The sequence below is a fragment of the Schistocerca piceifrons genome, chromosome 5, assembly GCF_021461385.2.
Source record: "Schistocerca piceifrons isolate TAMUIC-IGC-003096 chromosome 5, iqSchPice1.1, whole genome shotgun sequence".
Taxonomy (NCBI): Eukaryota; Metazoa; Arthropoda; class Insecta; order Orthoptera; family Acrididae; genus Schistocerca; species Schistocerca piceifrons.
In genome coordinates, this window is record NC_060142.1 from 491,386,679 (window position 1) to 491,401,686 (window position 15,008).

Consider the following 15,008-nt stretch of genomic DNA (forward strand, 5'->3'; position numbering starts at 1 on the left):
CATTTACATCTGAATATGCTTGTGGCTAATTAAATGATTCAGGCACCACAGCATGTACTATAAGTAACCACTGTGGAAATTCAGACAGAACATCGTAATTCAGTCACCTACACATAGTGAGATAACAAAACGATGTAAACATTACCTCTCAGGTTGGATTTAGATATAAGATTGATTTTATGATAAAATTATCATTTAATTGAAATGATGATAATAAAAATGACTGCAATTAAAAGCGGTGTGGAAGTTGTAAAGTCTGATAGGACCAATGAAGAGGATTTAAGAAATCTCTTCAAATAACTAGCAGTATTAATCAGTTGAATATTATTTGGATGCGTTTGCTTCATTTGATGTGTTTGTGCTAGGTTTATAGGTTCACCATTTTTGTGACTAAAAGAGAATCAATAAATGTGAAGTAGACTACAGGATCTCAAAATGACCAACGTGGAAGGCGAAAACACTGTCTTAATAGGAATCATGTAATTACTAAAAGTAAGTTAATGCTGTTTTTCCAAATTTTACATTGGTTGGTTGCAGCAAGTGATAGTGGTTCGTCCCCAGCCTTCCGGTCTTGTATTTTATTGTATTGTACGTTAACTGGGGACCTAGAAACGACGGAGAGGCTCCGTCCCCGCCGCAGCTGCAGTGGCCCACACCCCCACGACGACTACCGCAGTCCACTTCACCCCTCCGCCGCCCCACACCGAACCCGGTGTTATTGTGCGGTTCAGCCCCCGGTGGACCCCCCAGGGAACGTCTCACATCAGACGAGTGTAACCCCTATGTTTGGGTGGTAGAGTAATGGTGGTGTACGCGTACGTGGAGAACTTGTTTGCGCAGCAATCGCCGACATAGTGTAACTGAGGCGGAATAAGGGGAACCAGCCCGTATTCGGCGAGGCAGATGGAAAAGCGCCTAAAAACCATCCACAGAGTGGCCGGTTCACCGGACCCCGACATAAATCCGCCGGGCGGATTCGTGTCGGGGACCAGGCGCTCCTTCACGCTCGGAAAGTAGTGCGTTAGTCCGCATGGGCAACCGGGCGGGCTTGCCGTCTTACTTTCGTCCTTTTGTAATCTTACGACCCAGTCACATGAGAACGTTGGTAACATCTGGTCGTAGATCGCCGAGTGACCGACAGCAGCATGCGGTAGGCACTACAACTGATGAACTCCTACACAGAGTTAGAATAGCGTGTAACGACGTGATGCAAGTTTAATTCGACTCGATCCCTAGCCTGATTAGAACTGCTGCTCTTGGCAGAGATAGTAGCACTCTGTACTAATGCTCCCACCTTGTGTATCCCAAAATCACATACAAATTTAATCATGTATTATTCCTTCTATGCTGTATACACATAACAAGTAGAGCATCGTTATTTGAAATGCTCCATGGTGCTGGAGTTTGAATGGTGGGAGTTCTATGCTGTATGCACATAACAAGTAAAGCGTCGTTATTTGAAATGCTCCATGGTGCTGGAGTTTGAATGGTGGTAGATTGGGGAACACATGTGAATCGTTACTTTTCGGACACAGCGTCACCTTGTCCCTTCGGATCTGAGATGAAGTGCGCATTACTCGTAGTTGTGAAACTTGCCTTAGTAAGTCCGCCAGCAGTGGAGAGATGAAGTTCAGCCTGAAGCCGAAGCTGGACTTCAGGTCGGGGGCGAACACCCTGCGGCCCCAGCCGCGGAAGACGGCGTCCGGATTGCGCTGGCAGTCCGACTCCAAACCGAAGCCCACCGAGACGATGACGTCAGTGGTGTACCGCGCCACCATCTCGCGGACCTCGACAGAGCTTCTGCGACTTGCGAACTCCGTCGCCACTTCGGCCAGCTCTCGGCCGCATTGCTGGATCATCTGCAGGGCAGAGTCCACTTTTAATCTATGGAAAGTGAAAATTTTGCAATGTGGCTGCTCTGCGGCTTGCATGTGTTTGATTGACAAGATAATCAAATATACTTTAAGTGAGGCGCATATTTATGTTGTGTTACATACAATGAAGGAGAAAGCACCTGACAATGGCTTAGACCCAACTTAAGTTATGGGATTATACACCAAGATACAAAAGGAACGCCGGCCGGAGTGACCGAGCGGTTCTAGGCGCTACAGTCTGGAACCGCGCGACCGCTACGGTCGCAGGTTCCAATCCTGCCTCGGGCATGGGTGTGTGTGATGTCCTTAGGTTGGCTACGTTTAAGTGGTTCTAAGTTCTAGGGGACTGATGACCTCAGCAGTTAAGTCCCATAGTACTCAGAACCATTTGAACAAAAGGAAAAAAGCTAGGAATAAAGATCAGTCGTATTAGCACAGAGCCAACTGAAAAAAGATAGGTTTGTACTTTTACCATACTGGCGTCACATTTCTGATAAGATAGTTATATTGTTTCGCAAAGCTAGGCTACAAATTGGATTCCGTATAAAAAACACTGTAGAAAATTACCTCGTCTGCTGCTGAGTAGCCATTATTTCTTCTTAGAAATTTCATTTCCATACTTTGTCTTTGGCATACTTTTATTTTTGTGTGTATCCAGCATTCTCCCCCATGAAGAATTACTAGAAGAGCCGTAGTTTAAAGAAATTTGACCCCCATTTCTACCCTGACTTTATTTTTAACCCTTTCATACTAGAATTATTCTGGAGTAATAAAAGTTTTACTCTATGCTCTGAAGCTCTTAGGTGAGTTTTCAATGATTTTAGATGCAAGATTTGTGCGTGTATATATACCCGTGTTCAAAATATACTTTGAACACTTTGTGTCTTTTTATGGACTAAAATAATTATTTTTGAAATTTTCACTGTTGTCATAAATAAACTGACCGTTCAATAACTATCACAGAAAAATAACAATGATAATATTAAATTATATAGTGAAATACAACTTATCAACTAATTCCGTGTTTTCTGGCGACGACAAGCTGCTGCCTACTCCTACAATCTGTTGATTTTTTTATAATATGCCCAAGATTAAACATCCCTAAATGTGTACATGAGGTTTCCATTCAGGAAAAATGCACTGAAGCGTCAAAGAAACTGGTATAGGTATGCGTATTCAAATACATACATATTGTGTAAACAGGCAGAATACGGCGCTGCGGTCGGCAACGCCTATGTGAGACAACAAGTATATGGCGCAATTGTCAGATCGGTTACTGCTGCAACAGTGGCAGATTATCAACATTTAAGTGAGTTTGAACGTGGCCCACGAGCGAAGAGACACAGCATCTCCAAGGTAGAGATGAAGTGGAGATTTTCCCGTACGATCATTTCACGAGTGTACCGAGAATATCAGGAATCCGGTAAAACATCAAATCACCGACATCGCTATGGCCGGAGAAAGATCCTGTAAGAACGGGACCAACGACGACTGAAGAGAATCGTAGAACGTGACCGGAGTGCTAACCTTCCACAAATTGCTGGTGATTTCTATGCTGGGCTATCAACAAGTGTCAGAGTGCGAACCATTCAACGAAACATTAGTCCTCAGTCGAGTCCACGCTATGTCGTGTAGCAGCACTCCTGCTTGCTCGCGGGAGCCCTACACAATATAAGGCAGGTATACCAGTTTCTTTGGCTCATCAGTGTATTTCTGCTGCGGCTAATACATAACAATATTAATGTATACAAATGTATCCAGAGGGTATGAAAGGGATAAATACAATATGAATGGTGCTACATATGTTTCCTATTATAGCCAATTGTGCATCTTGATCTGTACTACTGCTTAGGTCAATCTGTTATCCCAAATAAGTGAAGGACTGCACTGGTTCTAAAATCACGTCATCCACAATTATTCTGAACTGGACTGAATCCTTGCCCCAGATTAGTTTTAGTTTTAGTGGTTTAAATGTAGAAACTCGTGTAACAGTAAGAAGCACCAAACGTAATGAAACAGCATGCAAAGGTTTTCTGTAGTGCCTAGGGAAAGAAAAACAGAAAATAGTAACAAATCTGAAACCGAGAACAACGAACACATATCCACAAACATTCCTTGACATGCATCACAGAGATAGGTGCGAGTTCAATGTCATTCTTTTCCGTTTGATTTATTTATTTTTATATTCGAGGCAGGAGTTTGGACTTCTCTTCTCGGTTTCTTTGCTGCTTATCTTGCCTATTCTAAACATGTTAGCGTTGTTGGTCGCTTCTCAAGGACGCAGATTTACCCGAGGGTGACGCTAAGAAATTGTTACCCCAAGGTCCCGGTACTACCTAGACTACATGGACTCCCGAAAGTTCACAAAGAGGGGGTACCATTACGCCCCATTGTCAGCAACATCAGGGCACCCACATATTTGTTGGCCAAATACCTGACGGGAATATTAAGTCCTTATGTAGGTAAATGTCCTCATCACATCCGTAATTCCGTGGATTTTGTTAAACGCCTTGATAGCTTCAGGTTGGATGAGTCAGATATTATGGTGAGTTGTGACGTCGTTTCCTTGTTTACGAGGGTACCCCTGCGAGAGTCCCTAGAATTGATTAGTCAGAAGTTTGACGAGAAGACCACTGAACTTCTTAGGCATGTCTTGACTTCCACGTATTTTCTTTTTAATGGAGAATACTACGAACAAACGGAGGGATTCGCCATGGATAGCCCACTCTCACCGGTGGTAGCGAATTTGCACATGGAGCACTTCGAGGAGGAAGCCCTGTCGTCATCCGAATGGAAACCTACTTGCTTATTCCGTTACGTGGATGACACGTTCGTCATCTGGCCACATGGTATGGATAAACTCCTTGACTTCCTTACACATCTAAACTCCATACACCCCAACATCACATTCACTATGGAGACTGAAACGGACGGTAAATTACCTTTCCTTGACGTCTTGGTCAAGAGAAGGGCTGACGGCTCCCTAGGTTATGGGGTGTATCGGAAGACAACGCACACTGATCTGTATTTGCACGCAGAGAGCTGCCACCACCCTTCACAGAGGAATGGGGTACTTAAAACTCTAGTACATAGGGCGCGCACTATCTCTGACGCAGAGTGTCTACCCAAGGAATTGGAACATCTGAGAACTGTATTTCGAAAAAGTGGGTACTCAGAGTGGCAGATTCAACGTGCTCTCCGCCCAACCACTACAGCACAACCTGTGGAGATGGATGAAATCACGAGGGAGGAGGTAGGCACTGCGTTTATTCCATATACAGGCGCACTCTCGGAGAAAATCGCCCGCATTTTGAAGAAACACCGGGTCGGAACTGTGTTTTGTCCTCCGAATAAAACTCGTGCACTGGTGGGGAGCACCAAAGATGACCTCGGTTTCAGGCAGGCCGGCGTGTACCAGATTCCGTGTCAATGTGGCAAGTCGTATATTGGTCAGACCATGCGTACCGTCGAGGATCGATGCCGTGAACACCAGAGGCACACTCGACTGATGTATCCGAGCAAGTCGGCGGTCGCTGAACATTGTTTGTCGGAAAATCACACTATGTAGTATGAACGCACGAGGATTCTGGTACAGACGTCGAGATACTGGGACAGCGTTGTTAGAGAGGCCATCGAAATTCGTACCAATGACGACCTCATAAACCGTGACTGTGGCTATAATCTTAGCAAGGCTTGGGAACCAGCGATTGGGTTAATCAAGAGTAAATCGAGCAAACGTATAGTTGTGACGACCACGGCGGACAGAGCCATAACACCGACGTCATCTCAGACGCCGTCGCAATCTGTTCCACCGCGCGACCGTGGCGCGGGGCGCGGACGGCGCAGGGAGTGCGCCGCGGGAGGAGGGTATTTAAATCGGCCGCCGCGACCGAACCCAGTTCCCCCTGAGCAGCCATAGCGTACGCATCTCCGTACCGGCACGTTCACAGGAGCTCAGTCCGTCAGTTCATCTGATGATGGCGACATGTATGATCGCCGAAATATTGTGCCCGTTGGACATTGTAGACCGGCAGTACACCCGTGAATATTTTGATTGTTCTGTTATAGGCTTATGCTCTGGTGACGTCACAGACAAGGAGTAAGACGAAATTATACATGTGTTATAGGAGCGTTAGCCGCAGTTACGAGCTTTTTACGTACTTTCTCTGCAAACAATTTAGCTGTTTAGTGATGGAAAATGCAATTAGAACTTTTAAGTAACAATAGAAAAGAATTTTGTGGACGGTGATAGTGGAAGCATTGCGGCAGTTGATGAGTCTGTCTCCCCCACGTAGAGCGGCGATATGTGCAACGACGAACATTCTTTTCCTTGTTCCCTGCAACATTCCTCGCTCAAAACTTAGAAGCTATAGAACTTTTGCAAATGAGTCCGTATATTATAATTACATTGTCGACTATCAGTCATGAGCGACGGCCCAAAAGCACAACAAAATTATTCTTGGCCAAACTTAGCGCACATTTCGTCTATAGTAGATAAAGGCATGGAATAGCTGGCATTCGGTGGCGCAATGTGTGGTGTCACCGCCAGACACCACACTTGCTAGGTGGTAGCTTAAATCGGCCGCGGTCCATTTAGTACATGTCGGACCCGCGTGTCGCCACTGTGTGATCGCAGACCGAGCGCCACCACAAGGCAGGTCTCGAGATACGGAATAGCACTCGCCCCAGTTGTACGGACGACATTGCTAGCGACAATACGGACGAAGCCTTCCTCTCATTTGCCGAGAGACAGTTAGAATAGCCTTCTGCTAAGTCCATGGCTACGACCTAGCAAGGCGCCAATGGTAACAGTGCATGTATCTTACGAGTCTCATTGTATAGTCAAGAGAGATGTATAACAAGGTGTGATTAAAAGTTAAGTATATTCCAAAGCTACGTATTTTCTTTATAGCAGTCATAACGTATCCTGTTCCAGACTTGACGCCAGTCGGCGTGTGTGTACGCGTGCCTTTCGGCTCCCTTCTCAGTGTGGCGTAACTAGCTTGTTACGCCACAACACAATGGATAGTGCATCCGACTGCTAAACAAGAGGTCACGTGTCCGACTCCTGCGAGGGCCGTACATTTTTAAAAGTTTCGCACGAAATATGAAAAGCTCGTTAGCATGAACTGATTGTAGCAATTGTTTCTATTGTTGCATATTTTATATATAGCGTCAAATTAGTCTTAGTCTGAGAAATGGACAACAGAGGACAAATGCATTTACTTTGGGAACAAACCCTTTTGAAAGCGTTGCTAGTAGTGAAAATATCGCCATACACCTATAGCACAACGAGGTGTAGAACGATGAGATTGTACGGAGAGATACGAAGCGTGTACAACGTGCAGGAGACACAAACATAAGGGCTGTGTTGTTTGTGAGTGTAAACTAACGTTATCGTTTGCAGCGGACTTATTTCATCTTTATTAAGATGCTGATACTGCAGAAGCTTAAACAATAAGCATACTAGCTGGGTAGTACGAAGCTAATAAATTAAAAAGTGTGTGGTCATATTAACCAGAAAATATCTTTCTGCACATGATGTGTGTCAACAGCGATTGCAAATGTAAGCGCATGGACACAGCAAGGAAAACAAAATAATATTCAGTTTCTGACCGATGTGGTAAAATTTTGTAATTGTGATTTGGTTTTCATACTAGACGATTATCGAGTTGTTTTACAAACAAGTTAAAATGTTCTGTCGGGTTAGATTGAACTTAGCGATCTTAGGAAATTATCTTTTAAACTCCAACGGTTCACCGCTGTAACGGCTAAGCTACCAAAGGATTATCGCGTTTACGGTGAAACAACAATTTTCACTAGGAGTTTAATTTCGTTCAATGACGCACTCGTTCGTTGTAACTTTGGGAGAGTATATCTCAGCGGTAAATTAATGTTAACTTTACAGTGCAACACATGTTTAATTAAATTAATTAACTTGTGCGTCGACGTGGTGCACTTTGCTGGTACAGTGCAACCACATTTTACGCTTCATCTCATTCTCTGGAACACTGAAAAACAACTTCTCAGGAGTTTTTGTAGGTGTAATTGTACAGTATGGTACTATACGCTACTTGTAGCTCATTTTCCAAAACGTAAATTCCAAAACAAGAGTTAGCATTATAACGGTAGGAGCGCAGAGAGAGGTGGAGCAGTGGTTAGCAAACTCGACTCGTATTCAGGAGGACGACGGTTCAATCCCGCCTCCGAACAACCTGATCTCAGTTTTAAATCATTTCCGTAAATTTCTTCAGGCAAATGCCGGAATGGTTCCTTTGAAAGGGCACGGCCGACTTTCTTCGCCATCCTTCCCTACTCCGATGAGACCGAGGACCTCGCTTTTTGGTCTCTTCCCCCGAATCAAGGCAACCCAACAATAGGAGCAGCGAGCTAGCCAGTGACGTCATAGGCATCACATGACACGGACGGAACGTTTCATCGGGCTTTCAAATTATTTGACTTTCATGTCCGTTTTTATAGAAGAATACTGAAATTCAAGTGGAAAAAAGCTTGTTAGTAGCATAAAATGACCTAATTAGTAACTTAAAATTTCCAAGAAACAGCAGCATTTACTCTTTCATCTGTATACTTTATTTTAAAAACAATTTATTTTATTATGATGTGCAAATATGTCGCCACTAAATGTACGCTACTTTTTATGTCATTTAGTCCATATGGTCGCAATGGGAAGTATTGAGGCATTTTGTGCTGCACTTCTCATATATATGCCATATTTACTTTTGTTGCTAGTTATTTCTATTGTATCTCTTTATTACTTTCTGTACATCATATGAAATTCACACTGTAGCACTGCGTAGCATCACTGTCGTCGCATCAACGTCGGCTGGTGTTGAAAATTTCTATTCTTCTATGGAAGCTGCCAATCTTGCATCAGTGTGCTCCTGATCACAACGACTACAACATGTAACTTTCATGTCCATGTGCAACATGAAGTTCCAGGACACATGATTTCTAACGATTTTCTTTGTCCGATTATGTTGGTTTTGTACTCCATTTTCATTTTACATACACATCAAAAAAAAAAGTTTTGCATCACCTCGGTTCCGAGAGTTCTTGAACCTGTACGGTAAATTGGAATAGAGATCAACATAAACATTATTTCCGCCCTTTTTATTGCTGATGAAAACGACACATTGCATGTTGTACCACCATATAGCGAGACCCTCAGAGGTGGTGGTCCAGATTGCTGGATGGTTGGTTGGTTGTTTGAGGTTAAAGGGACCAAACAGCAAGGTCATCAGTCCCTTGTTTTAAATAGACTCCATTCTGCTAACGGGACATCTCAGTATAGTCAGAAGAATAAAACGGATAAAGGGGAAACGTAAAAGGGCAGTCACGTTGTCATTAGTAAAAACAAATGAGGGAAGTTGGCAAGAGAACAAACCCAACACTATGCTGAAACAGCATAGGCAAGACCACCTGTGACTTAAAAGGTACAACTGCTATAATGCAGAAAGTACGTATGGGAATAGAAAAACTAACCAAGCCTTAAAAAGAAGGGGTAAAAACAGAGTAAAAGGGAAAGAAAAGAGGATTCCGGTCAGGGAGGTGAATCGGGAATCTCTGAACACTGCCTACAGTGGGAGACACCCAAACACTCACCGCCCTGCCCCAACACCAGAGGGAGATTAAAAACTTTAAAACTGAGAATAAAAACCACTCTCCCGGAGGAAACCTAGAACCAGAGAGACCATCCGGGAATCGTCAGCCAACATCAAAGGTAAAGTGTGGGGGAGTCTGTACTTAGCACGCAGAGCCAAAAGAAGGGGGCATTCAACCAAAATGTGGGCCACTGACTGGAAGGCTCCACAACCACATAGCGGGGGTGGCTCATCACGCAAAAGGAAACCATGGGTCAGCCTGGTATGGCCAATGCGGAGACGACACAGTGTGGTCGAGTCCTTGCGGGAGAGGCTAAAGGAAGAACGCCATGGGCCTGTATTCACCTTAATGGCACGAAGTTTATTAGACAGTGGAGTAGCCTCCCAAGAATTGGCCCATGACTGTGCAAAGTGGGATTTGATGTGAAGCCGTAAATCCGCTGCAGGAGGGGTTACAGAAAACGGGGGGTAAGTAACTGCTCCCCCAGCCAAACGATCAGCGAGCTCATTACCCGGGATACCCACATGGCCCGGGACCCATAAGAAGTCAATGGAACAAGCAGCACGGTGAAGATCAGCGAGATGGTCATGGATGGCAGAGACCAAGGGATGGCGTGAAAAACACCGGTCAATAGCAAGAAGGCCACTCATCGAGTCCGTACATAACAAAACGCGGTTGTGTTGGGATTGTTTAATAAAGGTAAGGGCCCGGGAAATTGCCATCAATTCCGCAGTAAACACCCCACACGAGGGTGGCAGTAGATGATTTTCCGTTCCAACGAAGGACGTGAAGGCATACCCAACATGATCAGCAGATTTAGAGCCATCAGTGTAAAAAACAACAGCATCCCGAAACTCCCATAAAATTTGGCGGAAAAAGGAACGAAACACCACCGGGGGGACGGAATCTTTCGGACCGCGGCGGAGATCCATCCGAATTCGAGGCCGAGGAACTAACCAAGGAGGGGTGGAGGGGAGGGAGCGAGGAAGACAGGACAAAGAAGGAAGCCGAAAATCACGGGTAAGAGACGCAAGGCGCAGCCCAACCGGTAAACCCGCCCGAGGGCGGGAGTCAGGCGGGCGACGTCCATGGTCTGGGAATAGGATAGAATAGGAAGGATGAGCGGGAGAAGAACGGATAGTAAGGGCATAAGACACCAGAAGCTGGGACCGCCGAACAGAAAGGGGGGGGGATCCCAGCTTCAACCAGGAGACTATCAACAGGGCTAGTAGGGAAGGCACCGGTGGCCAAACGGATACCACGATGGTGGACTGGATCCAGCACGTGCAGCGTGGAAGGAGCAGCTGAACCATAAACTTGACAACCATAGTCCAAACGTGACAGAACTAGAGCACGATAAAGACGGAGGAGGAGGGAACGGTCCGCACCCCAGGAGGAGTGGGCAAGGAAGCGAAGGACATTGAGTTTACGGAAACATCCTACCTTCAGGAGTCTGATATGGGGCAGCCAAGTGAGCTTGTTGTCGAAAAGAAGACCTAGGAAACGAAACTGTGGAACCACAGGCAATCTTTGTGCAGCGAGATAGAGCTCTGGATCAGGGTGGACCGTAGTACGGCGACAGAAGTGGACCACCCGCGACTTTAAAGGAGAGAATTGAAACCCGTGGGAGAGGGTCCATGCAGAGGCACGCCGTATAGCCACCTGGAGCTGCCGTTCTGCAGATGGCATCGAGGAGGAACTAACTCAAATGCAGAAATCATCCACATACAGGGCAGGGGCGACCAAGGGACCGACAGAGGCCACAAGTCCATCGATAGCAATGAGGAAAAGAAGGACACTCAAGACAGAACCCTGTGGGATGCCCGTCTCCTGGGTCCGTGGAGAACTAAAAGCAGTACCAACTCGAACTCTGAATGACCGATGGATCAGGAACTGGCGGATAAAAATCGGGAGTGGGCCCCGAAGACCCCACTGATGAAGGGTTAGTAAGATGTGATGGCGCCAGGCCGTGTCATAGGCCTTGCGAAGGTCAAAAAACACTGCAACCAAATGGCGGCGCTGGGAAAAATCCTGCCGAACTGCGGATTCCAAGCGAAGCAAATGATCGATTGGAGATCGTCCCTCTCGAAAGCCACACTGGTAAGGGGACAATAGATCCCGAGATTCGAGGACCCAAGTGAGCCGACGGGCTACCAGCCGTTCAAGTAACTTACAACCAACATTGGTCAAACTAATTGGCCGATAGCTGTCAACAGATAGGGGGTTCTGACCAGGCTTAAGGACAGGAACCACAATGCTATCCCTCCACTGAGAAGGGAAGTCACCCTGGAGCCAGATACGGTTAAACACCCGAAGAAGATGGTGCCGTTGTGGAGCACTGAGATGTTGAAGCAGCTGGTTATGAATAGAATCTGGGCCAGGAGCCGTATCATGAGAAGCAGATAGAGCAGAAAGAAATTCCCATTCAGTGAAAGGTTCGTTGTAAGATTCTGACTCACAAGTGGTGAAACATAAGGTGACAGCTTCAGCCTGCTGTTTTTGATGAAGGAAAGCAGCTGGATAGGAGGCCGACGCTGATGCCACTGCAAAATGGGTCGCAAGATGTTCTGCAAGAACTAATGGGTCCGTACAAATGCCATCTGGGAGGTGAAGGCCTGGGAGGGTGGACTGCCGATGGCAACCTTGGAGAGAGCGAAGTGTAGCCCATACCCGTGACAGAGGGACAGTGGAACCAAGGGAAGAAACGAATCGTTCCCAACATATCCGCTTGCTCTGTTTGATTAAATAACGGGCTTTAGCGCGAAGGCGCTTAAAGGTAGAAAGGCTGGCTACAGATGGGTGCCTCTTAAAGTGTTGCAAAGCTCGACGGCGATCACGGATGGCAATGGCAATGGCCGTACTCCACCACGGGACTTGCCGACGACGAGATTGTCCAGATGAGCGCGGGACAGCAAGGTTAGCAGCGCGAACAATCGCGTCAGACACGTCACGTAGGACGTCATCAATACAACCCGACGAAGAGGGAGAAAACTCGACCTGTGCAGTATATAGAGGCCAATCGGCGCGGTGGAAAGACCAACGAGGTAACCTCTCCATCGGGGAGCGGGAAGGGAGCGTGATAATCAACGGGAAATGGTCACTATCACAAAGGTCGTCGTGTGGCGACCAGTGTAATGAAGGGAGGAGAGAGGGAGAAGAAAGAGAAAGATCAATGGCAGAAAAGGTACCATGACCAGCACTGAAATGAGTAGGGGAGCCATCATTAAGAAGGCACAGGTCGTGGTCTGCAATAAATTGGTCGATAAGAAGACCTCGTCTAGATGGAAAGGCACTGCCCCACAAAGGATGATGAGCATTAAAATCCCCAAGGAGGAGGAAGGGAGGAGGAAGTTGCTGAAGAAGGGTGGTTAAGGCAGCAGGTTTAAGAGTCCTGTCAGGAGGGAGATAAAGATTGCATACTGTGACTGCAGAGTCTAAGTGGACCCTAACAGCAACTGCTTCCAATGTAGTTTGGAGAGGAATCCACGTGCTAGCAATGTCTGTACGGACCAACGTACAAACGCCACCAGAAGCCCGCAAGGGTCCGACCCGATTTCGACAGAAAACACGGAACCCACGGAGGGTCGGTGAGTGAGCATCAGTAAAATGAGATTCCTGGAGAACCACACAAGCTGCTGAGTAGGACGAAAGAAGGGATTTCAATTCCGGAAGGTGACGATAGTAGCCATTACAATTCCATTGGAGAACCACAGAACGATGGTTTAAATGAGGGCTGAACACGCTAAATCCAGTCATACCGCCAGGTCCCCACCCGTCACCGACAAGGAGGGGGCGACATCCATAAACGACAGGTCAGAATCCGGTTGTGAAGCCGGGGAAGGGACCTCCGGTGACACCAGAGGCTCTTTGTCCCGGGACTTATGTTTCTTCTTCTTTTCAGGCTGAGATCGAGGAGGGCTGTGTGGCATAATGGAGCCAGCTGCAGCAAGATCAGGAACAGAAAGAGACCGGGCGACCTGGGGGCCGATAGACCGCGGCTCTCGCGGTCGCCGCGCTGCAGCAGACCTTTGACCTGGAAGGTGCCGGGAAGGGGCATCCCGGGAGAGGCGCCCTTGACCGGCAGACGCCGAAGGAGTGGGACACTTCTCCGGCTGGGGAGGGGGAGCAGCGCCCAGAGGAGAAGATGTGGGAGCCGCAGGGGAGGGGGGAAGGAGAGGGGTCCGGGACGGGGGTAAGGAAGGGGGAGGAAGGGATGAAGATGTAACCAAGGCGTAACTAGATGTCATGGACACAGGGTGCAATCGTGCATATTTCTTACGGGCCTCTGTGTAGCTTAAACGATCAAGAGACTTATACTCCTGTATCTTTTTTTCTTTCTTATAGACTGGGCAATCTGCTGAACGTGGAGAATGACTACCATGACAATTTACACATACAGGAGGGGGAACACAGGGACTCCCCTCATGGAGTGGACGTCCACAGTCACCACAGAGAGGGTCCTGGGTACAGCGAGAAGACATGTGGCCAAAACGCAAGCACTTAAAACACCGCATAGGAGGTGGGATGTACGGCTTCACATCACAGCGATAGACCATAATCTTAACTTTCTCAGGAAGGGTATCCCCTTCAAAGGCCAGGATAAAGGCACCAGTATCAATACGATTATCTTTAGGACCCTTCTGAACACGCCGAACAAAGTGAACACCCCGCCGTCCGAGATTGTCCCGAAGTTCCTCATCAGTTTGAAGGATGAGGTCTCTGTGAAAAATCACACCTTGTACCATATTTAGAGACTGGTGAGGGGTAATGGACACGGGAATTGTGCCAAGATGGGTACAGGCACGAAGGGCCGCAGATTGGGCAGCCGAAGCAGTTTTTATCAGTAACGAACCCGACCGCATCTTGCTCAGGGAGTCCACTTCGCCGAACTTGTCTTCAATGTGTTCCACAAAGAATAAAGGTTTGACACTGGTGAAAGTATCTCCATCAGTCCTGGTGCAAACTAGATAACGGGGGAAAGGTTTTGCCCCTAGACGACGGGCCTGACCCTCCTCCCAGGGGGTAGCCACGGAAGGGAAGGCCGAAGGGGCAAGAGAAGCAGCACTTGAGGAATCAGTACCACGCAGAGAGACGGCCGCAGAAGAGCGGCCAGAGGTTTGGACCCTTATGCGTTTCATCTGCATAGCGTCCGCCCTGATACCACCCACTCCGATCAGGGGCTCTCCTCACGGGCGCCACCCAGCCACAGCAAGGGCCGTCTGGCACGGCGGCCATTGCCGGGAGTTCCGATGCTCCAGGATGACGAGCAACCACTCCAAGGCATGCATGAGGAGGTCACAGCTCAGGTATCAGAAGTGTGATCCCTGTGTGTTCAGGGGGCTCAACCAAAAGGGTACATAGCGACCCCACCACACGGGCTGGCTACCGTGCTGGCTATGCACCCTAGCATCAGACAACGACGTAGAAGAAAAGGTGGAATATACTAGGAGGGCACACGTCGGAGGCACTAGGTAAGGTGCTCTTCCCCAAATGGCTCACACTACGGAAGAG

The 15,008-nt window shown here is 47.3% G+C and overlaps 1 protein-coding gene across 1 annotated transcript in view; it reads right to left on the reverse strand.

Moving 5' to 3' along the window:
- LOC124798583 (cytochrome P450 6k1-like) overlaps positions 1 to 15,008 on the reverse strand; it is a 146,711-nt gene that overhangs the window by 62,857 nt on the left and 68,846 nt on the right. The window contains exon 4 of the mRNA XM_047262045.1: positions 1,597 to 1,859. Coding sequence (XP_047118001.1) covers positions 1,597 to 1,859 — 263 coding nt within the window. The remainder of the gene's footprint in view (positions 1 to 1,596; positions 1,860 to 15,008) is intronic.